General features: G+C 40.5%; 1 protein-coding gene across 3 annotated transcripts in view; it reads right to left on the bottom strand.

Moving 5' to 3' along the window:
• Positions 1–11,698: 11,698 nt before the first annotated feature.
• BPGM (2,3-bisphosphoglycerate mutase) overlaps positions 11,699–27,016 on the bottom strand; it is a 32,630-nt gene continuing 17,312 nt past the window's right edge. For all 3 annotated transcript variants that reach the window (XM_011941227.1, XM_011941226.1, XM_011941225.1), the window contains one exon: positions 11,699–12,665. In XM_011941227.1, coding sequence (XP_011796617.1) covers positions 12,487–12,665 — 179 coding nt within the window. In that variant the 3' untranslated portion in view covers positions 11,699–12,486. The remainder of the gene's footprint in view (positions 12,666–27,016) is intronic.

Here is a 27,016-nt window from a genome sequence, read left to right as displayed (position 1 = left end):
CCGTCTCGGCCTCCCAAAGTGCTGGGATTACAGGCTTGAACCACCGCGCCCGGCCACAAAACATGTTTAATATAGCAGTTTATTAGCTTGGTTGAGTTTTTAAATATTTAGACATTACTTACAGCAAAACGTTGAAAGCACCTAATTTTTTTTTCCTGTTGGACATTTAAGTTCTATCCAAATGATGCAACAGTGTCCAGCCATAGAAGAAAATTGTTTGAAGTCTATACAACATGGAGAAATCCTTATGATAAAGACAAGAATAAAATATGAATATAAATCAAGAATATGTATAAGTGAAACATGCATATAGAAAGAAAGAAAGAAAATAGTTCTTAGGATGGGAACATTAGGGAATCTTTTCCACTTATTTTCAAGATATTTATACGGTTTTATTTAACTCTATAATTACAGGTTAAAAACAGGTTGCAACTCCATAAGTAACCTGTTTCCATACCATTACAGCAGCTGCCTATGGAGAAGGGCTCGGAGCTGACAGGCTACTCGGCCTCGTCTGCCTTCCTGTCCAGCAGTGGCAGGATTTCCACCTCTGCTTCCATGCACCGGCATGGTGGGAAGATGGCCGCAGAGAATACACAGGTCAGATCAAATGCCAGCAAGAGAAATATTTTAGGCCAGGCACAGTGGTTTATGCCTGTAATCCCAGCCTGTAATAAACCTTTGGGAGGCCTAGGCAGGTGGATCACCTGAGGTCAGGAGTTTGAGATCAGCCTGGCCAACATGGTGAAACCCCGTCTCTACTAAAAACACAAAAAATTAGCCGGGCGTGATGGTGCGCTTGAGAATCGCTTGAACCCGAGAGGTGGAGGTTGTCGTTACCCGAGATTGTGCCATCGTGCCATTGCACTCCAGTCTGGGCAACAAGTATGAGACTGTCTCCAAAGGAAAAAAAAAAAGGAAGAAAAAAAAATGCCAGTTGCGAGAAATATTTTAAAGAACAAATCTAAAAAGTGGGCAATTTAGTCCTCCAGGTGGATAATTCTAGGGAATTCTGGAGTTTAAGTCTGCATGACTTTGGCTGGCACCCAGACTTAAGTCCATTCAGTTATCTTGCCAATGAAGCAAAGAGACAAGTGAACAAGCCAGATCCAGCAAGGGTCAGTCACAGGGCTCCACAGCAGACTGTTAAGAACCCTGAAAGATGAGCAGATATTAGGCAGGCAATGAAAAGAGGGCAAGGTGGGGTGGGTAATGGAGGGTAGTTCAAAGCCAAGGGGACAGCGGGTGCAAAGGCAGAGCCCAGGAGGGGTGCTGGACCTCTGAAGGTCTGCACGAGGCTCTATGGGGCACAGCCTTGGAGAATTACCCTGATGACTGTCTGGATGGGACCAGAGGAGAGTAAAAGCGGAGGCAAGGGGATCAGCTAGAAGGCTGCTGAAATGTTGAAAGAGAAAAAAGAGGAAGGCTTGACTCAAGTCAGAATTGTGGGGATGGAGAGGCGATGAATTTGCAAGGTAAGAGGTGACGGAATCAGCAGGACTTCTTAACCATCAGAAGAAGGAAAGTCAAGGGTGATCATCAAGATGCTGGCTAGACATCTGGGTGCACTGGTGGGGCCAACATTGCCAAACAAGTGTCTAGAGACAAACGAGTACTTGGTATTCATTCGTATTTTAGATCGAAAACTGCCTGCCCCTTTCCCATATTCTAATCCATGGACATCGATTATGTTTTTATTTACATTTTATGGTTACATAGGGTAAGCTCTATAGTTAATAATCAGAGAAAGAAGTCACACCAGGGAAGGAATTCAAGCCTCTTTAGAAACAATCTTTTGTCATAAATATCCAGAGGCATTTATGAATAAATACTGACCCCCAGTGTCTATGTACAGAAACAAAAATTTAAAAAACTGTATAAAATACCAAGACTCCTGGGAGAGTACCTGGAATTCCAGCTGCAAGTAACCTTCCCTGCAATTCAATCCCAGGATCCTAGTGGGCATCCTCAGAGATAAAAATACTGACTAGCTAACCCATGGCCAGTAGCCATCTGGAGAACTCTAATGAGTATTGTACAGTATGAGTGTCGGGATGGATTACATGGCCTCAATCGTGGTGCAGAGCTATGTGTTGGCCTTTGCCCCCTCTGCTTCAGAGGTTACATATGTAAAGGTCTAGGTTCAATTACTCCAAAGAGTCTTCCCACTAGGGGTAGATTTTATGCAATTAATCTGACTAATACAAACTCCAGCTCTGTCTGATTCCCCATCCAGTTCAACACAACATCCAGATAACTTTCCTCTCAGGCGGATACAAGACAGTGTGGTTGGGCAGAATTTCCCTTTTCAATACTGTGTGGTTAGGGTTAAGTTCACGAGATTTTTAAATTTTTTTTTATTTTTTGAATTGGAGTTTCGCTCTGTCGCCCAGGCTGGAGTGCAGTGGCGCGATCTCAGCTCCCTGCAACCTCTGTCTCCTGGGTTTCAGTGATTCTCTTGCCTCAGCCTCCTGAGTAGCTGTGATTACAGGCACGTGCCACCATGTCTGGCTAATTTTTGTATTTTCAGTAGAGACAGGGTTTCACCATGTTGGTCAGGCTGGTCTTGAACTCCTGACCTCATGATCTGCCCGCCTCAGCCTCCCAAAGTGCGGGGATTACAGGTGTGAGCCACCGCGACCAGCCAAGTTAACGAGAAATTTTCGAGTAAACTCTCTGCAGCAAAATAACTCCTTCAGCCGGAGTGGCTTCATCATGAGAAAGTGGCCCTCTAGCATCTTGGTGAAGAGTTGCTGTAGTTTGCTGTCAGATGGCATCTGTTTTTTGTAAACTAGAAAATAGGCATAGACTCTTTGAAAATATGCTTATGTCACTGTCCCATTCTGGACTACATGGAGGTTTAAGGCTTTATAAAGAATTAAATTTATAGGTCAGGTAATGAGGCTGTCTTGATAAGGTAGAGCCTCCTTCCTGAAAATAAGACATTTTTCCTGAATCTTGTTTTTTTAAAAACCAAATAGACTTCAGTTTAAATAGCCAACTATGACATGATCAAAGGCAAATTTTTAATGCCAACAGAATCCATTCGATTCTGTTGAGAGCAGCAAGAATCATGCCTGACAGGCCACCGACCTTCAGCAGTCTCGACCCAAGGGTGTGTGGAAGAGTAGAAATGATAACTGCTTTAGTGTCACATGGAATCAAGCTGAACCATGACAGCGAGCTGAGTGACGCAAGGGACACTTGGGAGGTGGCTGCTCTAAGGAGCTAAAATCTAAGGAAATGGAGGCCCAGAGATTAAGTTCAGGAGCCAAATGTTGGCACCAAGAAGGGACATCACCCAAAGGTACTAAGGAGAATAAATAGAAGGTTCTGCATCAAGAGAAAGCAATTCCATTACTATTTGTTAACTGCAGGGTGATGGTAATCATAATCACCTTTCGGATTTGTTGTTTCAGCACACAAGCTCATTGCTGGTCTGATGCAAGCTGTAGCCTCAAAGATAATAGAAATAAAATAAGCATACAATTTGTTTCTTGACAAGATAATACAGACTTAAGAAGTCTTTCTCTTGGGCCAGGTGTGGTGGCTCACACCTGTAATCCCAGCACTTTGGGAGGCCGAGGCGGGTGAATCACTTGAGGTCAGGAGTTTGAGACCAGCCTGGTCAACATGGTGAAACTCCATCTCTAATAAAAATACAAAAATTAGCCAAGCATGGTGGCGGGCACCTGTAATCCCAGCTACTCGGGAGGCTGAGGCACAAGAATCGCTTGAACCTGGGGAAGCGAAGGTTGCAGTGAGCCAAGATTACACCATTGCACTCCAACCTGGGCGACAGAGCGAGACTCCATCTCAAAAGAAGAAAAAAGAAAAAAGAAGAAGAAGGCTTTCTCTTATCTTTCTCTTAACAAAGACTGAGGTTTCAAAAATAAAAAGTCAAAAACTAGGCACCTCACTCTGAATAACAAGACATATTTTAATGACTATACTGAACACAACATTGTTAAACTTATCAATTTTTTCTTGTCACTTTATTTTTTCTAGTTCTTTAAAAAAATTTCAAACCTACAGAAATGCTGAGATGATAGTAGAATGATACATTACAAATCCATTTCCTCAATTCACCAACTATGACATTTACCATATAGTGATGTGCCACAGTCATATGCTGTTTCGGTCAACAGCGGACTGCATATAAGATATAAGATTATAATGGGGCTTAAAAATTCCTGTTGTGCAGTGACTTAGAGCTGTCCTAAGGTCATAGCATGAGTCATTACTCACATGTTTGTGGTGATGTTGGTGTAAACAAACCTACTGCACTGCCAGTCATACAAAAGCTTAGCACATACAATGATGTACTGTATGTAATACCTGAAAATGATAATAAATGGCTGATAGTGCGTTTTGTATTTACTATACTATACTTTTTCTTATCGTTTTAGAATATACTCCTTCAAATTAGTTAACTTTAAGACAGCCTCAGGCAAATCCTTCAGGTAGTATTCCAGAAGAAGGCATTGTTAACATGGGAGATGACAGCTCCATGCATGTTGGTGCCCCTGAAGATCCTCCAGTGGAACTAGATGTGGAGGTGGAAGACAGTGATACTGATGATCCTGACCCTGTGTAGGCCTGGGCTTATGTGGTATTTGTGTCTTAGCTTTTAACAAGAAAGTTTAAAAGGTAAAAAATAAAAATAAAAAATTTAAAATGCAGAAAGAAGCTTATAGCCGGGCACGGTAGCTCACGCCTGTAATCTCAACACTTTGGGAGGCCGAGGTGGGTGGATCACTTGAGTCCATGAGTTCGAGACCAGCCTGGGCAACATGGTGAAACCCATCTCTATTAAAAATACAAAAGATTAGTCAGACATGGTGTGGCATGCCTGTAATCCCAGTTACTCAGGAGCTAAGGCAGGAGGGTAACTTGAACCCAGGAAGGAGAGGCTGCAGTGAGCCAAGATCGCACCACTGCACTCCAACCTGGGAGAAAGAGCGAAACTCTGTCTCAAAAAAAAAAAAAAAAAAGAAGCTTATAATGATACAAAGAAAATATTTTCATGCGGTTAAATAAGGTTTCTGTTTTAATGTGTTATTACAAGTCAGAAGATTTTGAAATATTAAAAACTTTTTAAAAGTTACAGTAAGCTCAGGTTAATTTATTATTGAAGAAAGACAATATTTTAAATAAATTTAGTGTAGACAAAGTGTATGGTGTTTATGAAGTCTACTGTAGTGTACAGTGATGTCCTAAGCCTTCATGTTCACTCACCACTCACTCACTGACTCACCCAGAACAACTTCCATTCTCACAGGTTCTATTCATGGTAAGTGCTCTATGCAAATGTGCCACTTTTTAATCTTTTATAACGTATTTTCACTGTACCTTTTCTATGTTTAGATATGTTTGGACACACAAATACTTACCATTGTATTACAATTACCTGCCGTATTCAGTACAGTAACATGCTGCGCAAGTCTTTAGTGTAGAAGCAATAGGCTAAACCATATTTTTTTTGTGTTTGTGTAGTATACTCCATGATGTTCACACGATGACAAAACCATCTAAGAATCCATTTCTCAGAACAAGTCCCGTTGCTAAGTGACCAATGACGTGTTTGCTTTCTGTCTCTCTCTAAAGATATAGAAACGTTGTGTTGGCTGAGCCATTTACAAATGACTTACTGACATCAGGATGCTTTATCCTTAAATTTTTCAGCAGCTATCTCTTAAGAACGAGGCACCATACCATTGCTATACCCAATAAATGTAATGTTTATTATCACCTAATACAGAGGCAGATTTTTTATTTTTTGTATGTTTTTGGTTGGGGAGTGATGGAGTCTCCCTCTGTCACTCAGCCTGGAGTGCAGTGGCGTGATCTCAGCTCACTGCTATGTCCACCTCTTGGATTCAAGCAATTCTCCTGCCTCAGCCTCCCAAGTAGTTGGGATTACAGGCACCCGCCACCAAGCCTCGTTAATTTCCATATATTTAGTAGAGTCGGGGTTTCACCATGTTGGCCAGGCTGGTCTTGAACTCCTAACCTCAAGTGAACCGCCTGCCTTGGCCTCCCAAAGTGTTGGGATTACCGGCGTGAGCCACTGCACCCAGCCTACATAGACACGTATTTAAATTTTCCCAAGTGCCCCAAAATGTTCTTTGTAAGTTTTTACAAGCTAAAGATCCAATTAAAGTTCATGAATTACATTTCACTATCATGTCCCTATAGTGTCATTTAATCTGGAACTGTCCCTTCATATTTTTGTGTTTATTTCTTGGCCTTGATATTTTTTAAAAGTCCAAACCAGTTGTCTTTTAGGGTATCCTGTGTTTTGAATATGTCATATTGCTTTCTCATTATTAGATTTAAAGTTTTTGGGAAGACGACTAAGTGATAGGTACTTCGCACTGATTTATACAAGGACATGCATAAAAATCACATACTATCTATTTGACCCATCCATTGGCGATTTTAAGGTTAATCCCTTGGTTGCAGTAGTGTCTAAGGGATCTCTCCATTGTGAAGAAATACATTTTTTCTTTGTAATTAATAAGTTTATTATGACTTGAGACTACACAAATGTTTAGTTCTCTAAAAGCCCAGTGGTTTTAGCATCCAATAATAGTCCTTGCTTGGATCCGTTATTAACGATGGAAGCTGGTAATCGTCTGTAAAGAAACAGTATATATTTTTGTCTCCTTTTTTCTCCCCACCTTTAAAAAAATACCTTTATAGTCTTAGGCACTATTTTTTGAATTCAATGTTCTATAATTCATTACCATCATTCTTTTTCTAAGTTTAAATTGCCCCAAATTCGGTCCTTCAAGCAAATGTCTGTGTCCCATCAGTCTTGTAACATCTTGATGAGTCAGAAAAGACAAAAGTGCTCAAGGTTCACCTTATGCTTCATCTGCCTCAAACCTGGAAGCAGGCATTTCCCCCAAACATCCCTGCTTCTGTGGAATAGTGTTTAGGAACCAAGACTGAAGGAATTCAGTGTGTTTGTTGTTTCTGGGTTATTGTTTCTAGGCCCTTTCAGAGGACAGAGCCAGAGTTAGTAGGGAGGGGCTTGGGGGAAAGAGAGTGGAAAATACACACACACACACACACACACACACACACACTCTTACACAAACACCTCTCACCCAGGACCAGTATACCACAGCGTCCTTCTTTGCCTTCCTCCATTCTGTATCTTTCTTCTCCCATAGTGAGTAACCTCACTTACAATAACATCAACACATTTATACTCATTTTCATGCTACAGAATTGTTTCAGAATTACGTAGTAAAAATAGTCTCAGCAACATTTTCATCTTTATGCACTTGAGTTTAACATCAGAGGTACCCAATTATCCCACGTCATCTTGCACAAGTCGCACAGAGCAGGCTAACAGGCTTCTAAACAGTAACCAGAGATAATACAGATTATATACAAGTCGAAATTTGTATTGAACGGCTTTGCAATGGCTGCAAAACTGTTTGGTTTCTCTAGAGTCCCAAAAAAGTCAAAGTTCAGAACAGATTACTGATAACTTTCATTTTAATGAATCGGAGACTATTTATGCTGTTTTCCTTTTCAAAATCTATCCTGTTTGACATTTGTCATTGATTTCAAAATAATCCAGTGGGGCGGGTGTGGGGAGAGACTGAGAAGGTACCTAACGGTGGTCACAAGAATTTGGTAGTTGGGTGAGGGGCATAGGAGTGTTCTTTGTGCTATTTATACTCTCCACTTTTGTGAATGTTTACAATATTTACAGTAGCTTAAAAATGTATCCGTGTCAAATTAGGGTAAGTGTAATAAGCTTAAATGACCAGCCTGGACTCAGACGTGGCTCTCTTATGTGTACCTAGGAGGTGGTGATGACACACTAGCCTACCTTTAAAAACTTGCCAAAGCAACTTACAATAAATCTGGGGGACAACTTCGGGTCCCAGGATCTTGAAGGCCAGACTATATAGAACTAGATTACCCTCCAGTAAAGAAAACATCAGGCCGGGCGCGGTGGCTCAAGCCTGTAATCCCAGCACTTTGGGAGGCCGAGACGGGCGGATCACGAGGTCAGGAGATGGAGACCATCCTGGCTAACACGGTGAAACCCCGTCTCTACTAAAAATACAAAAACTAGCCGGGCGAGGTGGCGGGCGCCTGTAGTCCCAGCTACTCCGGAGGCTGAGGCAGGAGAATGGCGTAAACCCGGGAGGCGGAGCTTGCAGTGAGCTGAGATCCAGCCACTGCACTCCAGTCCGGGCGACAGAGCGAGACTCCGCCTCAAAAAAAAAAAAAAAAAAAAAAAATCAACATTGAGGGAAGAAGAGTGATTTCAGTTCTGTCTTTAATTTTGCCAAATAATGTTGTCATTGGAGAGATATTGGATGGCTATTCTAGGTTTTGGGTGTTCCCTATTCCCTTGGGATCAGCAGTTTAAATTCCCCTCATAGTCCAACATGAAAACCTCAGGCTCCAGCATAGCACAGCATCTGCCACCGCCAGATCTGCTGTGAGGCGAGGCAGGATTTAACACAGTAAAGGGCGTCATGTAAGTGAGCCCCAAATTTGCAGATCCCAGTGATACAAAAGACAATACCAGGAAACATGACCAGGATTTCCCAGGCTGAGGCAATCTGGGTGTCTTTCTGAGGGAATGAGAATGTGTGAAAAGCTTTCCAGGTGACAGGGAAGGTGAACTTTGAAGAGATTCCTACATGTTACTTGTGAAAGCATCAAAATAAATTTGAAATGACACTGGGGGGCATGATGAATCTTCTGGCTAGTAAAGCTGTTTCCTCCAACTCCATTTTGTCAAAAATAGTAAGGTGCTGGGAGAGTAACTCCAACTACACAGTAGAGAGCGGGGAAAGAGTACTTGACCTCTGACCTCTTTCTTTCCTGGGGGACTGGATGGGTGGTAACATGACCAGAGGGAGAATTTTTGCTTTCTGCCACCAAGGTGGCCAATTACAATCCAACAGAAATTGGCTCTAACAGACTCACACTCGCACCAAAAACAAAAAAAAAACAAGCATACTCCCCAAAGCTATAGGGCAAGGCGAGGCTTGTCCCAGGCCAGGAGACAAATAACCACTGTTACTAATGTGCACATTGGGAACCGCATTTTAATAAAAGTGGTCACAACCTGGGATGAGAAATAACTTGCAAATGTTGAGCAGAAGAGTCTGGTTGAGCTTGGAAATAGATCGTCACATTCATCTTCCTTGCACACCTTAGCAAGGAAAAATACATTAGACATAATGTATTCTCACCAAGGGTATTTTGTTAATTTGGTGCCCATATTGGTACCAAACAATGCAAAATCCTCTCTTCTGAGGCAGAACTGCTCTTTCAGAAAAACCATCCTCGGTGTACTGGGATACGGTACTAGTCTGAGAGGCTTTTAAAAAGTTAAAACTCTGGGAGCAGCTGATGTCGCTATTGCTTTTATCCTGCCACTCTGACGCACATGGGACAATCATCTCAGCCCGGGCAGAGGAGACACGCAGAGTGGGCTCCAGGGAAAGCCTAAACTGGAAGCAGGACAGGCTGCCCCTTCTAAGGACCTAATTCCTAGATAGGCTGTCTTTTTTCTTTAGTAGAGACAAGGTCTTGCTATGTTGCCTAGGCTGGTCTCGAATTTCTCAGCTTGAGCAATCCTCCTGCCTCTGTCTCCCAAAGTGCTGGGATTATAGGCATGAACCACCACAGCTGGGCTGGTCATTGTCATCCCTCTTTTTTTTTTTAGGAGAAAATAACTCCCTAATTTCTGTCCCAGCCTCAGAAGGATGCCAAGATTAGGATAGAGAATAAGCAGCCTTCAAGATTCCTGCATCAGAAATTCTGGACACACTGTTAACAATGCAAAGGAAAGAGATTCGCTAGGCGATCCTAAGGCTGGAGTACTGGAGTTGTTAACTAATTTTAAGTGACTTTTAAAAAAATGTCTTGGCCGGGCGCGGTGGCTTGCACCTGTAATCCCAGCACTTTGAGAGGCCGAGGCGGGCGGATCACGAGGTCAGGAGATAGAGACCATCCTGGCTAACATGGTGAAACCCCATCTCTACTAAAAATACAAAAAATTTGCCATGTGTGGTGGCGGGTGCCTGTAAATACCAGCTACTCGGGAGGCTGAGGCAGGAGAATGGAGTAAACCTGGGAAGCGGAGCCTGCAGTGAGCCGAGATCACATCACTGCACTCCCGCCTGGGCAAAAGTGCGAGACTGTCTCAAAAAAAAAAAAAAAAAAAAGTATCTTCTGTGCACATTTATTTTTTCAGCCGAGATCTCAAAAACGGTATCAAAAACCAAGTCTCAAAAACCAAGTTGTATCATAGAGTATCAGCAAAAATCATCCTTTTCTTGGGAAGCCTGCGAGATTCTAAAGTGACTGGATATGAGAGTTGCTTTGTGTGCGGAAGCACATCATGCTGCCAGAAGGTTCCCTGGAAGAAGATACCTAGATGCAGGACAATGGAAGAATCCAACTCCAGGATCTTGAGGTACATTAAGACATGGTCACCACTTGGGCTGGAAAACTCAGAGGCCAGTTCCAGAGATGATGCTATTCAAAAATGGTATCAGTTGCAGCCTAGCCATAGGTGTGGAATTCTAGGAACACCTGGTAGTTGCATTCTTGACCCTGATATTTGAATTCTAGAGTACTACTTGGTTAATGAACACCACTAAAATGAAGGGGCTACACTAGAGAAACCAATAGTAGGTAATAAATGTGAAGCATCCACATTCTCTGTCCTTATACATCACAGATGTGGCCAGCTGTAGGCAAAGCAGGTTCATTTTTTTTTTTTTTTTTTTTTTTGAGGCGGAGTCTCGCTCTGTCGCCTGGACTGGAGTGCAGTGGCCGGATCTCAGCTCACTGCAAGCTCCGCCTCCCGGGTTTACGCCATTCTCCTGCCTCAGCCTCCGGAGTAGCTGGGACTACAGGCGCCCGCCACCTCGCCCGGCTAGTTTTTGTATTTTTAGTAGAGACGGGGTTTCACCGTGTTAGCCAGGATGGTCTCGATCTCCTGACCTCGTGATCCGCCCGTCTCGGCCTCCCAAAGTGCTGGGATTACAGGCTTGAGCCACCGCGCCCGGCAAAAAGCAGGTTCATCTTTTCAGCCATCTTCTTTGGTTAATCTTTAAAAGTCTTGCATTAATAATCAAATGGAGACAAAGCAGTTGCAAAAATACTTTCAAGTTAGTATTCTTCAAATGCCAATTGTACTATAAAGTAGATACAAATAAACTAATCTACCAATGAAAAGCCATGAAAAAAATGGTAAATATCTATAACAGGTATTATAGCTACACATGTTTTACATGACTTTATCATTGAAATATATGTGACCTGCTTTGAAACAGAGTCAATGGCTTAAATAAATGATGACTTACATACCCACAGCATCTAAAAACATAGTGTGGAAGAGTATCATTAAGACTGATAAGCAATCAATTGTGTCCATGGCCTACCCTGACTGCTCTGCGCTACATACTATAATCTTTTGCCCTCAATGAACAACAAATTTATGTCACAAGCCCCAATATACCATTCCTTCTGCTCATGTGAATAAAGTTCCATGCACTGTATTCTACCTTCCCTGCTTCATGCTTCAGCATATAGAACATCGCGAGTGTCTGTTGTGTTGAAATAAGTGTATGAGTGTTACAGGAAGGCATGAGTCAGACTCGTTTAGAAGCCTACCTAAAATTCAGCAAACACATGGAGACACTTTGGGGATGCCATTTTCAGTCACTTTATTATCAGGAATTTTATTTTTAAACTAATTACAGGTACCCAAACATTGAAGTTCGAAAAATTAAAACAAACCAAAATGAGAACCTCAATAGCCATAGTTGTCTATCTGCTGCTTATTCTTGTGGCCAAAGAGGAATTCTACTAAATGTCAAATGAAGGATGTCGCTAAACTAGAAGACAAGTTAAAGGGCCTTGTTGTCATTTCTGTCATTGTGGTGGCGGTTGTTGGCTTTCTTGGAGAAATATATCTGTGACTTTCTCATTTAATGGGCCACTGGCCTTAATTATCAAAGCATCCCTTTTCCTAGAGGAAAAGACTAGTAATAAATACATATGGTATATTATCTAATATCTTATTGTCATCCCAGAAAATCTTACTAAATATAAAAGTGAACTACTAATTGGAATAGTGCCTGTCAATGGTGACTCAAAAATGATTTCTTGGATGATAAATACCTTTAACTTCATCTCTACTTGTTGCTCTCCCATCTCAGAAACTTATGACCTTCATGAAACCCCATTAGTTACTAGTTTAGTGACCGACTAGGGGGCTAGCAGGAAAGCTAACTCATAAGGCTGTGACATAAGAACTGAGGCATCCTAAAGCCTTATCTGGGTCACAATAAGTTACCTAGTTACCTATACAAACTCTACTCCACAGCCTAGCTCTGGAAAACTGGGGAAAAAGAGAGACTTCAGCACCCATAACACACTCCTATGCCACTTCTTTTGCATTTCTTCTTAGCCAGTGGTTGGGAAAGACTATTTTTTAGCTTGTTTCACTTTTCCTTGATCTTCTACTTTCTTAATGGCTGCTTGGATCGCCTCTTGGTCACCCAGGAACTGATGAGGCCCAACAGCACGCAGGTTTTCATCCAGTTCCAGAAGAATGGGGACTCCAGTAGGAAGAGTAATGTTGATGATGTCTTCATCTGAGATACCTGTTGATAAGGACAGGAAGAGACCAGGTGTTAAAAGACAACTCAGGAGGAAGTTCTGTTTAATTACATAACTGCACTTTAATCCCATTTAACTGTGTGCCTGAAACATGCAGGTACTGAGGGATTCCAGCTATAATTCCTGGAAGCCAGGAACTTTCCAGAAATTACAAGAAAAAAGGCTTAGAGATTCACAGCAAGTGCTACATCAGGATAGTAGATACCTTTTGGGACGATCTGTTCCTGTTTCCTATCTAAACCTGAAAGGAAGGAAAATTATTTTCTCTATACCCACATTTGTGTTACTAGTTTTCCAAAGATTCAGGCAATCTCAAAAAATCAGAAAGTGAACCAGGGGCGTTTTCTGTGTTTCTCCTTTTACGTGTTGTACCCAGGCTGGTACTAAAATTAGGATTTTTCGCTAATCTCTAAATCTAGTTCATTTGATTAGAATGTGTTTGGTTTTCCCACACTAAGTGAGCTTGCAATATCCAGAGCTAGATCCAGTCCAGCAGGAATGCTTTCCTAGGTGCTTAGAAAGCACAGTCAAGGGGAATCAGGAAGGGATTTTACAGCATGCCTGTGAACACGGCTCACTCTCCTGTGGTCCCTGAACATTCCAGCTGCTAAAAAAGGAAGGTATATATAATACACAAGCCACCTTTAGTCCTTTTTAAAGTACAACTGAATTACAGGTAATTCAACTTGGACTAGAAGAGCGGTAGTTGTAGTAGAAGTGGTAGTAATAATATTTTTTATTATTACAAGTACTTCAAACAAGAAATAGCAAATATATCCTGAGTACATATTTCATGCCAGGTACTCTTTTAAGCATTTTGTATGTATTAACTCATTTAATCATTGCAATCCTATGACGACATATTATTTCTCCATGTAACAAGTTCTGGCACAGAGAGGTTAAGTAAACAATGATCACACAGATAGTAAATGGCACAGCCTGGATTCAAACCTAGGGGTCTGTACCTACTGTGTAATGTAACTCCTCCCAAGTTTCTCTGATTTCAAAGTGAGCAAAGGGAAGGCATGAGAAAGAGATGAAGTTCAACAAACTAAAAGACAACTGAAAGTATTCAAATTATGTACTTGAAAAATACTCCTTTATTAATTACATAGACTTCTAAATGCTAACCATATGCATCCTGTTCTATCTTAACAGAAAGGATCTAGCTGGAACAAGTTCAGGGGAGTCCAAGGGTTTGTTTTTACTTGAAGGTGGGGCAGAATAAGCTGTTATCAGTTAGCTTAATGCACCTTTTCATTTTAATTAGCCATTGGTCCTAACTGTGAGCACCAGCCAGAGTCACAGAATCGTAGCACTGGATCCTCACTGCTGGGCTGGCTCTCTATTAGAATTTCATGTCAAGGCCTAGAAGAGCTACCTAATAACTCGTATACACAAACTATCCATACTCAAACAACTACGAAAATGGAAAGGATCTTAACTTGGAAGACACAATCTCTTCCAAGTAAGTGTACTGTCCCATCACCTCCCCCGCCAGTCCCCCTTCAATGTACTATGCAATTTTAGGCAAGTAACTTCTCTGGACCTCCAATTCTCCTGTCAATTAAAAGAAAGAAAGAACGAAAAACACACACTCTTCCTTTGCCAGCATTTTAAAGGGTTGTGGGATAAAAGGGGTGGCTTAAAAGAGAACATACAGGAAAAAAGGGTAGCACAATAAGTCTCTCTTCTTTCCTCTATTAGGAATTCCCTTCTAGGTAGAAGATTTAAAGGGAAGGTTACTAAGATACTCCTTTGCCCTGCCAGGCCCCCACCCTCACACTGCAACCTTACAGAAGATTACCATCACAAACTACAGCTGCTGAGAACAAATCTATTCAGACCAGACCGCTAGCTGTTTAGCAGGGAGATGACTGCTCTAGATTCCAAGCACCTTCCGGCTCCATCAGGTCAGAAATGTCAGCTAGTTGCACAACAGCCACCACATACATCCCTTGGAAAGAGCAGGAGAGGAAGTCAACAGCCTGTCGTTTGGAGTCAGGTGGCCACTGAGCCTTTCAAATCCAACAGTACTCACTCCCAAATCCAGGGGAAGCTCTGGAGGTCTCCAAACCTAACTCATTCACTAACTAGTAACTGAGGACCCTTTATGTTCCTAGTACTCTGTGGCAGAACATGTGTGAGTGACCTTGGCCAAGATTTTACCTCCAATGAACTATTTCTTCATTTATAAAATGAGAGAGGATAGTCTCTCTAGCACCAACATTCCTTTATTTTATTCTTAATGGTTAAGAAAAGCAGAGGCACCTTGGAGACACAAGAGCATGAGGACACTGAGTACTGTTTATATTCATCTACTGTGCAAGGACCATGCTTTATCTGTTTCCAGAGTCTGTAAGCATATTGCTCACTAAATTGGAGAGAAAAATGGATTTTATAGATTTCTCCAAATAATCTAAATTCTAAAAATTAATTTGTTAAAAGATAACAAAAGTGACAAAAGTGACCATGTTTGACTAAAGTTTACCAGGAGAAGCAGAAACTACGAGTGTACATATCTATCAGCATCTCGGATTCACCACTCATAGATGTGTGCCTTCGCAATGTCAACAACTATTAATCTTAAGCTCTTGAACCCAGGACTTCATTGTAGAATGACTGAACATTCTACTTCTATTCAATATTGTATTTAAGATTCTAGCCAGGGCAACTAGGCAAGACAATGAAATTAAAGGCACCCAGATTGGAAAGGACGAAGTAAAACTATCTCTATTTGCCGAAGGTATGATCCCACCAATAACCTGTTAGAACTAATAAATTCAGCAAGGCTGCAGGATACAAGAACAATACAGAAAAGGAAACTGGGTTTTTGATACGGTAGCAATAAGCAACATGAAAGATTAAGTAAACAATTCTATTTATAGTAACACCAAAAAGAATAAAATGCTAAAAATAAATTTAACCCAAAAAGTACAAAACTATACTCTGACTACTACAATACAGTGTTCAAATTAAAGAAAACCTAAATATGTATTTATGGATTAGAAGATGTAACACTATCAAGAGGACAACATTCCCTAAATTAACGTACAGATTCCATACAATCCTATCAAGAATCTCAGTGGGCTTTTTTGTATAAATTTACAAACTGAACTTAAAGTTCGTATGGAAATCTAAGGTACTCAGAATAGCCAAAACAATATTGAAAAAGAAGAAAAAACCAAAGGACTCATAGTTCCTGATTTCAAAACTTACTACAAAGCTATAGCAATCAAGATAGACACAGATCAATGAAGTAGAATGGGGAACCCAAAATAAACCCTCGTATCTTTTATCAATTGATTTCCAACAAGTGTGCCAAGGCGATGAAATGCATAAAGAATAATCTTTTCCACAAATAGTACTGGGATAACTGTATATCCACCACATGTAAAAGAATGAAGTTGGACCCCTAACTCATACTTTATATAAAAATTAACTCAAAATGAATGAAAGACTTAGAGTCAAAAGCTAAAATGGTAAAAATTTTTTAGAAAAACAGCCACAGGAGTAAAGTCTTCATGACCTTGAGTTAATTAATGGTTTCTTAGATATGACACCAAAAGCATACACAAGAAAAAAAAATAAACTGGGTATATAAAAACTAAAAATGTTTGTGCTTCAAAGGACACTATTAAGAACATAAAAAGGCAACCCAGAGAATGGGAGAAAAATTTGCATAGCATATATATTCTAGATACAAGTTCCTTATCAGATATAAGAACTGCCTCCAATAATAAAAAGACAAATGATCAAATTTAAAAATGGGCAAAAGGTTTGAACAACCATTTCTCCAAAGATATACAAATGGTCAATAAGCACATAAAAATGGGCTTAATATTACTAGCTATCAAGGAAATGCAAATCAAAACCACAATGAGATACTACTTTGTACCCACTAGGATGGCAACAATAAAAAGTCAGATTATAAACAAGTGTGAGTAAGCATGTGGAGAAACTGGAGTCATAATACACTGTAAAATCAGGTAGGCAAAAGGCTATAGCCTCTTTGGAAAACAGTCTGGCAATTCCTTTTGTTAGACACACATCTACCATATGACCCAGCAATTCCACTACTAAGCATATACCCAAGAGAAATGAAACATGAGTCTATATGAAACTTGTACACAAACCTTCATAGCAGCATTATTCATAATAGCCAAAAAGTGAACACAACACAAATGTCCATTAACTAATGAACAGATAAATTAAATGTGGTATATCCATACAATAGAATATTATTTGGCAATGAAAAGGAATGAAGTACTGATGCAAATCACAATAAGGTTCTTGGAAGAACCTTGAAAGCATGATGCTACTAAATAATAGAAGCCAGTCACAAAGGACCACTTATTGCATGAGTTCATTTATATGAAATGTCCACAACAGGCGAATCTATAGTGACAGAAAGTAGATTAGTGGTTGCCCAGGGCTGGGTGGAATAGGGGAGGGACTGAGGGGATGCTAACAGCTAAGGGGTGCTGGGTTTCTTTTTAGGGTAGTGAAAATGTTCCAATATTGATTGTGGTAATGGAGTTACAATTTTGTGAATACACTAAAAGTCATTTAACTGTATACTTTAAATAGCAAATTCATGGTATGTGAATTATAATGCAATAAAGATGTTAAAAAATAGTAAACAGGGCCCAGTGCGATGGCTGACGCCTCTAATTCCAGCACTTTGGGAGGCCAAGGTGGGTGGATTACCTGAGGTCAGGAGTTCAAGACCAGCCTGGCCAACATGGCGAAACCCCGTCTCTACTAAAAATACAAAAATTAGCCAGGCATAGTGGTGCACGCCTGTAATCCCAGCTACTCTGGAGGCTGAGGCAGGAGAATGGCGTAAACCCGGGAGGCGGAGCTTGCAGTGAGCTGAGATCCGGCCACTGCACTCCAGCCTGGGCCACAGAGCGAGACTCCATCTCAAAAAAAAAAAAAAAAAAAAGTAAACAGATCCAGAGAGGTTAAATAAACCTGCTCTAGTCACAGGACTACTAAGGCAGTAAAAATGGACCTTTTTAAACTACCAAATCCCCAGGATTTAAACCCTGGTTAGGTGACTTATCCATGGTTATTTCCACGACTACCGAGGAGGAGAGAGAAGAATGTTTCTATGAATGCTCTACCCTTGTGAAAGGCTGGGTCCTAACTGGACATCTGCTGATGCATCCCGTGTTCCCACGACTGGTAAAGAGAATGAATAAGTTTGTCTGATCCCCAGCTAACACACTGCGATCATGATGGGCCACGTTTAGGAGTTGTTGTCTGTGACTTTAGAAACAAGCTCCGGGTCTTCAGCAAGGCGCTGGCGCATACATGGGATTCACTTGTTTGACCATGGCCTCAGCTCTAACCAGATCCAACAGATCCCCTCTTTAACAGCGGCACTCTCAAGTTTGGTCCCTTTTATGTGGGACCAAATTAAAGAGCCAAATAAACAAAGGCCACCGAAACTATAATATTTCAACTACAAAGGAAGGAGAGTTCAACAAAAATAGTAATGTTTCCAATAAATAAATAAAGTCAACATTCCACTTTAATGACTACTCAAGCCATTCACACAGCAGACTAATTACTTACAAATATTTAAAACACTCAGACTGGTTAATAATCAGTCAATGAGACTTAAGTGACTAAAATTTTAAAACAGCAGATTAGGTAAAACCACAGTGAAGCCATTACTCATTACTCAATTTTGGCATAAGTTACATTCGACATCCTAAGAAAGTTAAGCAGGCAGAGCTCCTAAGGCCAGCATAATGCATCTGAACTATATTAAATCAAACTGAATTAGTACTATATTATATAATATCCTATTATAAACTCATTCACTGGAACATTATAGGAAAGTTAAAAATGAGTGGCTAGATATCACATCCCTCAATAACTGGCTCAGATTTTTCTACAGTTCTATGGTCGTCTCATTACAAGCGGGGGATTTGTTCCAGGACTGCACGTGTACCAAAATCCACTCACACTCAAGGCTGGAAGTCAGCCCTACGTCTACACAGGTTTCACATCTAGCAAGTGTGGTATTTTTGATCCAAGTTTTGTTGGAAGGAAACCCATGTATAAGTGAACCTACGCAGTTCAAATCCGTGTTGTTCCAGGGTCGGCTGTAAAGGGAACCACCACTGATTCTCACCCTGTACCGACCCCTCTCCGCAGTGGTGTGGAGTTAAATCCAGTTGTCATTACTTAGTGGACCATATTACTAAATAATTTCTGGACCCTAGCAGCCAAATCATAACAGTGTTACTTACAGTTGAACAAACATTTACTAAATTCTTGCAGTGGGCAAGGCACTGTGTTCTACAGTAATGTGTGGAGGAGCAGGTGCAGGGCGAGAACTCAGTGGTGTTTCCCTTTACAGCTACCCCTGTCTTTAAGGGTCCGCCATTGCCTTTAAGTCCTGAATCTTCATGTAGAAGCACCTTAGAGCTAACTTACTGCAGTCAATTTAAATAATGGGATATTTTAAGGAAGAAATAATGAAAGTTTGGGGTAATAAGTCCAGGAAGTAACTCAAGGTCAAAACTGGGGAGAAAGTCAAACAACTTTATTTTCTGCATAGAGGACTAACTTCAGGAAGTCAAATTTGCACCTACCAACCCTCTCCACTAAGTCACCATAGCAGGAACAGGAACCAAAGACAAACTGTTATGTACACTGTACATCTACCAAAGCACCTCCTGGTAGAGGTACTTGTGCAAATGCTCACTTTCCCCACCAGGATTATAAATTCCTTGAGAACAGGAACAATGTTTGACCCATTTCTGTATCACCCATGTTGTTAGAACACAGTGCCTTACCCACTGCAAGATTTAGTAAATGTTTGTTCAACTATAAGTAACACTGTTATGGTTTGGCTGCTAGGGTCCGGAAATTATTTAGTAATATGATCCACTAAGTAACTACAACTGTATTTATTCTGTGAATCTACTTTTTACATGTAACTAAAGGCTATAAGGAATAAAATGTTAGGCTGGGTGTGGTGGCTCACGTCTGTAATCCCAGCACTTTGGGAGGCAGAGGCAGGCGATCACGAGGTCATGAGATTGAGACCATCCTGGCTAATACAGTGAAACTCCGTCTCTACTAAAAATACAAAAACAAAATTAGCTGGGCGTGGTGGTAGGCGCCTGTAGTCCCAGCTACTTGGGAGGCTGAGGTGGGAAAATGGCATGAACCTGGGAGGCGGAGCTTGCAGTGAGCCGAGATCGCGCCACTGCACTCCAGGCTGGGTGACAGAGACAGATTCCATCTCAAAAAAAAAAAAAAAAAGAACAAAATGTTAATTAAAAATCCTAAAACATAAAGCCTATATATGAAAACACCCTAAGGACTTTGTCAGAGGTACAGTATAGACAAATTTCAGAAAGAGGTTAAAAGCTCCACAAAAGGACCCTGTGTCTCATTCCATATAGGTGCAGTATCCCTTGTACCAAGAACAAGACCTGATTTAGTGAACCCTAGGTGCATACCTGAACTGAATAAGTTCTAACTCTCTGGGTTTTCAAATTAAATCTAGTCTTTTACTGTTGAAGCCTTGATTAAACATTGTGCTCCCCATGACCTTACCAAGAATAAAAAGGAGAATTAAAAGAATCTTAGCCTCGAAGAAAAAGCTGTTGAAATCTAGTGCCAATAAAATAATTCAAATTAAATGGCTTTATATGTTCTTTGGTTTTCTCCAAAGTGTTCAAAATCTTTGAATTTTAGAAAACAGAAGAGATGGTCAGAGAGACAGAAAGATTTGCTACAGGACGAAAAGGAAAGAAGAAACCCCAATTCTGTAGTGCATACGCTTTGGAATTAGGAAAAAAAAGGGAAACAACTCCAGTCAACTCATTTATTAAATAAGGTGCGACCCACTCATTCCTCACTTCCCTCTCCTGGTCAGGTAAGTCACAATTCAAACCCTACCGACAAACAATCTGTGATAAGAGTTCTGTATTCCTTTTTATGGCCAATACAAGCTGAAACAAGAGATTCTGAATCTCACAGATGATCTACCTATTTTTAATTTTAATTATTTAAGATCTGAATACTACATATGTAAAGATGGCCTAGGGTGATTTGAATACTGTAACACAATAAAATGACAGACTAATTTAGAATAAGGCAGAGAGAAGAATCCATTCTACGTTTAATTTTATAGTTAAAATAGCCTATAATGTTTAAAAAACAAAGGGTTCTATAATCAATTATTATAAAAGAAAGCTTAGTCACACCAATAGGCAACTACTTGCCTCACAGAAGAGAGGCCTGAATTGGCTGCTTCTGAAAATATCCCACTAAAATGCCAAAGGTGACCGACTCATCAGTCCCTGTCCCCACAGCTAGTCCCAGCTGACCGTTCCTCCCTGAGTGTCTAATTTTATCTCACCGCTTCTGTGTCTTGCTATATATGCAGCTGCACACAGGTCTTCAGGGATCAAGTCTGTCTTGCATGAGTGTCTTGTGTGTCATTCTTACTCCAAACTCGAAACGGCCTCGTCCTGTGCTTGAACCCAGACTAAACAATCCATTTCCTCTGGCAAGATGCAGACTACATCCAGTGGTTCAGTTTGGTACCTGGCTTTTCCTTTGATGCTTGCCAGCAGGAAACAAACAGGAAGTGACTATGCCAACCACAGAGAATGAAACACACGCCTGTCTGGAACGCTACAGTACAGGATGCTTTCAGATACTTAGGTCGACATTAGATGTTTTCATGGTGGTGCTTTGTGAGAACTGTGTCTGAACCAGTCAGAAGTGGGCCCTGCTTTTTAACCTGGACTTATTAGCACAATCGTAGGTAATTATATTTCTAAAAGCCAGTAAAGCAGTCCCTTAAGTAGGCATTATAATATTCTGTATGTCTTGTTTTGACTTCTTTCTTCTGAAAGCGTTAACTACCATCAGATTAAAAGTAAAGCAATCTCAAAAGCATATACGATTTATGAGCAGAGATATTATATAAATAAGTCATTTGACAGGGGAAGGGTCATCCCCATCAGCCAAGAAGCCTGTCTTAGGTACTGACATGTGGTTTCTGTGTTTGCAATTCTCATACAAGAGTGTTATCTAGTTCCGAATCAGTATCACTTGCCTCTCAGTGTACCATTCATCTGTGTTGACTCCAGGAGGTCCTTGTTGACCCGCTCCTAGACTAGGTTGTTACAAGAAGAAAAAGGAGGGGATGGAAGGCCCAATTAAGGCTAACGAAATTGATGATAATAAGCAGAGATAGCTCTGGGATAAAAAAACTAAAAAACTTTATTAGAGGAGTTTTCAACCTGTAACATTAGCAAGATTCTCAAACAAAACTTCATGGTCCAGCAACTTAAACATAACTTCTCATGAAGAAGGACTTTAAAAGGCAGTTCCCTATAATGACCATGATTTAGGTGCTAAATAAAGTCAGAACCAGATGGCTCCTGAAGCTTTGAGAAAGCATAACAAATGCCCTCCAGGTTAGTTTTCAAAGGCAAAGATAGGTGCATACAACAACCTTCACTTAATTCTCCTAATTGACTAATGTAGTCTATTACTTTGTGAACAAAAGATAAGGTCCCAATTAAGGCAATGGTGAGTTCACTGGACAAAGCAAGGCTTTTTGAGGTATAATTTACATACAGCAAAAGTCACCCTTTTTAGCCTGTAAGTTCTATGAGTTTTGACAACTGCATACAATAGTGTAATAAACAGTCAGGATCTAAAACAGTTCTATCAAATCCTTAAAATTTCCTTGTGCCCCTTGGCAGCCTACCCTTTCCCCACCAATCTGTTTTATTTCCCGATAAAACATTTTCCAAAATGGCACATAAATGGAATCATACAATACACAGCTGTTTTAGCCCAATTTCTTTCACTTAGCACAATGCAGCTGAGGTTCATCCATGATAATGGGTGTATCAATAGTTTGCTTCTTATTAAAGCAGTTTCTTTAAGCAAAACAGCTTAGTGATCAATGACTGATCAAACGAAATAAAAAATATGACCTGGATATACTCAACAGCAAAGTAAAATGCAGTATTGAACCATAGCTTTCCAGTGAGTTCAGAGTCATGTTCTAGTTCCTACATAAAACAACATGTGTATGTAAAATGTCTAAAACTGTGCTTGGCACGCAGTACGCACTCAAGAAAGGTCATCTTGTATAGCTATGCTAGAGTGCGCCATTCATACCACAATGTTATAACAGCAGTAATAATTTAAGACTCGATTAGTTGCATTAAATTACCTTTTTATAGTTTACCTGCCATGGATGTTCTTGATTCAGCTTCTTAAAACACAGTCTTCCAAACAAAGAATAGGTCAAGGGAAAGGCTACCTTTTAGAAAAAAATTTTAAAGCCCAGGTGATAACTGTGTGTGGAGCCTCAGTGAACTGAGTTTTGAGTAGAGTTCTTGACGCCAACTAATTACCATGATCGTGGCCAAGGAATCTGGAGTCTCTTTAGACTTCAGTTTCTTCCAACAGCACCTGTCTTCTTTTCCACAAATGGAGAAAGCATCAGTCAGGATATGACTGCCTATAGTGTCATAATATCAAATATTTGAGAAACAGCTAACATCTTCAGAACCAACACTCTTTACTGTTGAGGTACACGGATGATACCTCTAAGAGTAGACCTAAGAGGAGATGAGTAATGCTAGCATACTCTTGGTAGAAAGATCTTAAAGCAATTTGAGATTTCAGCATAGACCAATATTCTAATTAGTTATTTAACTGGGGTCATAATTCTTCCCACCCCATAGTTACAGTTTTCAAACAATAAGAAAGTATTTTTCTGATAGGACAGTATGCTGTCATTGATGCTATCAGTTACCACACTCCTTCCCAGTAGGTAAAACATTTTTAGCTTGTCAAGCAATTTAAAGACAAAATAGGGAAAATTTACTCCAGTCCCTTGCAAGAGCCCATATTGTATGGGTGAAGTTTACATAAACATCTCTAGAAAGCATGGCTTGGAATCAGATGAATCTGCAGCCACAAGTGTTTTTACTTTCATAATCAATCAAAAGAAATTTAGCAACTTTTGTGCTTACAGGAAATATAAACCCTGGTTATGCCCATTTCTAGATTCAATTCTTAACAGTAGTGAAAGCTAACATCTTCATTTTCATGTTTTTATTTTCTAAAAGTGGGTCTCACTATGTTGTCCAGGCTGATCTTAAACCTAGGTACAAGCAATCCTCCTGCCTCCACTTCCCTAGTAGCTAAGACTACAGGTGCGTGATATCACACCCAGCTCAACATCTTTATAGTGAGGTAATCACATAATTTATCATCCAGGCTGGGGCACTTTTGAAAGTAAAAGGAGATGCTATTAATAATTACATTGGGACAAGAGGTATTAATCACAAAATGGGCATGTATGATCATGTAACTTGATACTAAGCATAAACTGGCAATTAAGATGGTAACTTTTGTTTTTTACCACCATAAACACATACACATGAACTGGCAAAGTAGTCCTTCCTATAAAAGAAAATCTTTATTTCCCCCTAAACAGTTGGGGAGATTCACTTAATTTTTGGAGTCTTGAAAAGTTAGCATCTAAATCCAATGAATAAAATGTTTTGTTTTAGGTTGGTAAATTACCAAGAAGCATACAAACTTCTGTAATTTGAGCTCTGGAAAGTTAGACATGCAATACAAGAGGACTAACATGAGACTAATATGCCTATTCTGGCGAGTTAATACATCTATAATCAATTTTGAAAGGGCTAAAATTCACTAAATTAACAGAAATGATGTGAAAAAAATATGATGACATACTATTTCTTCTGATCTTGAGAAAGTCACTTATGCTTAATTCTTACAGTTGTGAAATAGAATACTTGGGACCTTATTTTTCAATAGACATTGTAAGAGAAACTTTATTAATGCAGATTGGCATTTAGAGACAATAACTAACTTATGCAATGATCCTGAAATCCAATCCAGCCTATTTCATATACATGACATAGTTTCGTCCATATTAGGTGTGGGAGTTAAGTCACAGTAGGCAACTACAGCAACATCTAAGAACTCCATTAGTATTAACTGGAGTACCACCAGGGGGTACTATAGGCCAGAAAGGAACAAAGTCGTCATATCCAGGATGGGTTAGAGTCAAGCTTACAAAGTATCTTTCTATTTTCCTGAGGACAAATCTGGATCCTCACATACACTCTATTAGTTTTCTTGGCTATGGTCTTATCCTAACTGCATGTTCTGGCTTTTCTGCCATTTTTTCCCTCTAACTATCTGCCATCCTCCTTGGTCACCAACCCCATCGTTTTTATTTTCTACCTCTCTCATAGAGACCTCCCTCTCCGGCAGCCCATGTCCTTTTCTGTGTTCACATACTTCCCACTGAAGTCACTGCCTACAATTTACCTCTTTCTGCACCAACCCCACTGTTTTACATCAATTATCCCCCAAATAAAAACATTTTCTATAAAACCTGTTTATGGTAATAGAGATAGGAGTTATAATGTAAGGCTACTTTAAAATGTCATTAATGGCCAGGTGCACGGTGACTCATACCGTAATCCCAGCACTTTGGGAGGCTCAGGTGGGTAGATTGCTTGAGGCCAGGAGTTCGAGACCAGCCTGGCCAACATGGCGAAACCCCATCTCTACTAAAAAGCTACAAAAATTAGCCAGGTGTGGTGGTACACACCTATAATCCTAGCTACTCAGAAAGCTGAGGGATGAGAATCGCTTGAACCCAGGAGGTGAAGGCTGCAGTGAGCCAAGATCGAACCATTGCATTCCAGCCTGGGCAACACAGTGAGACTTTGTCTAAAAAAGAAAAGAAAAGAAAATGTCATTAATCTCTATTTTATTTTTTTAAGTTGGAAGTATGAAACTGAATAAAAAAATAAAAAAAGACCTTTAGATGAAGGACTGGAAGCTGCCTGAAGACCAATGCCTGCTTATTTCCCAGCAAACCCTGTAAGTCCACTTCTGCCCCAGCAGTCAAAGCTGCACTTTCATTTTTCCCGGTGTTCTATACTCCACAGCCGTGCATTTCAGCTTTGTACTCACTTCTATATGTTTGTCCTCCCCTACGGTTTTCTAGGCCAATGACAAATCCTTTTACCTTTCAATTCCATTGATTATTTTTCCAGCTTTATTTTTTTATTTTATTTTTATTTTATTTTTGAGACGGAGTCTCGCTCTGCTGCCCAGGCTTGGAGTGCAGTGGCCGGATCTCAGCTCACTGCAAGCTCCGCCTCCCGGGTTCACCACATTCTCCTGCCTCAGCCTCCCGAGTAGCTGGGACTACAGGCGCCCAACACCTCGCCCGGCTAGTTTTTTGTAGTTTTTAGTAGAGATGGGGTTTCACCGTGTTAGCCAGGATGGTCTTGATCTCCTGACCTCGTGATCCGCCCGTCTCGGCCTCCCAAAGTGCTGGGATTACAGGCTTGAGCCACCGCGCCCAGCCATTTTTCCAGCTTTAATGAGATATAATTCACATACAATTCACCCACACAAAGTGTACAACTCAATGGCTCCTAGCATATTCAGAGTTGTGCAACCCTCACTACAATCAATTTTAGAGTATTTTGTATCACCCCAAATAACTCTGTACACATCAGCAAATCACTTACAAAATCTTCCATCCTTCCTACCCTCTAGGCAACAACCACACTACCTTCTGTTTCTAAAGATTTGCCTATTCTGGGTATTTCATATAAATGAAATCCTATAATATGTGATCCCTTGTGGCTGGCTTCTTTCACATAACAGAGTTATTTCAATGTTCATCCATATGGTAGCATGTATCAGCATCACCTCCCCTTTTATTGCCAAGTAATATTCCATTGTACAGACAGACCCCATTTATAAGTTGATGAACACTTGGGTTGTTCCATTTTTTGTCTACTACGAATAATGCTGCTCTGCAGGTTTAGGTACAAGCTGTTGTGTGGACATGTGCTTTCATTCCTCTTGGGCATTGTGATGGTTTGAACTGTGATCCCCTCAAAAAGATATGCTGAAGCCCCAACCTCCAGTACCTCAGAATGTGACCCTATTTGGAAATACAGTGTTTAACAGAGAATAATCCCATTAAAATGGAGGCCACTGGTGGGAGGGGGTGGGCTAATATTATTGGTGGCCTTATAAAAGGGGAAATGTGGATAAGAAACACACACCCAAGGAGAATGCCAAGGAGCGATGCTGCTGCAAGCCACAGAACATCAAAGATTGCCAACAAACACCGAAGCTAGCCGAGGCAAGGAAGAATTGTCTCCTAGATTCATCGGAGAGATCACAGCCCTGCTCACACCTTGATTTGGGACTTCCAGCCCCCAGAAAACACATTTCTATTGTTTTAACCCACTCAGTT

The sequence above is a fragment of the Colobus angolensis genome, unplaced genomic scaffold (genome assembly GCF_000951035.1).
Source record: "Colobus angolensis palliatus isolate OR3802 unplaced genomic scaffold, Cang.pa_1.0 Scaffold2, whole genome shotgun sequence".
In the NCBI taxonomy this organism is placed as follows: Eukaryota; Metazoa; Chordata; class Mammalia; order Primates; family Cercopithecidae; genus Colobus; species Colobus angolensis.
The sequence above is the reverse complement of the archived record's forward strand: the minus strand, read 5'-3'. Positions and strand labels throughout refer to the sequence as shown.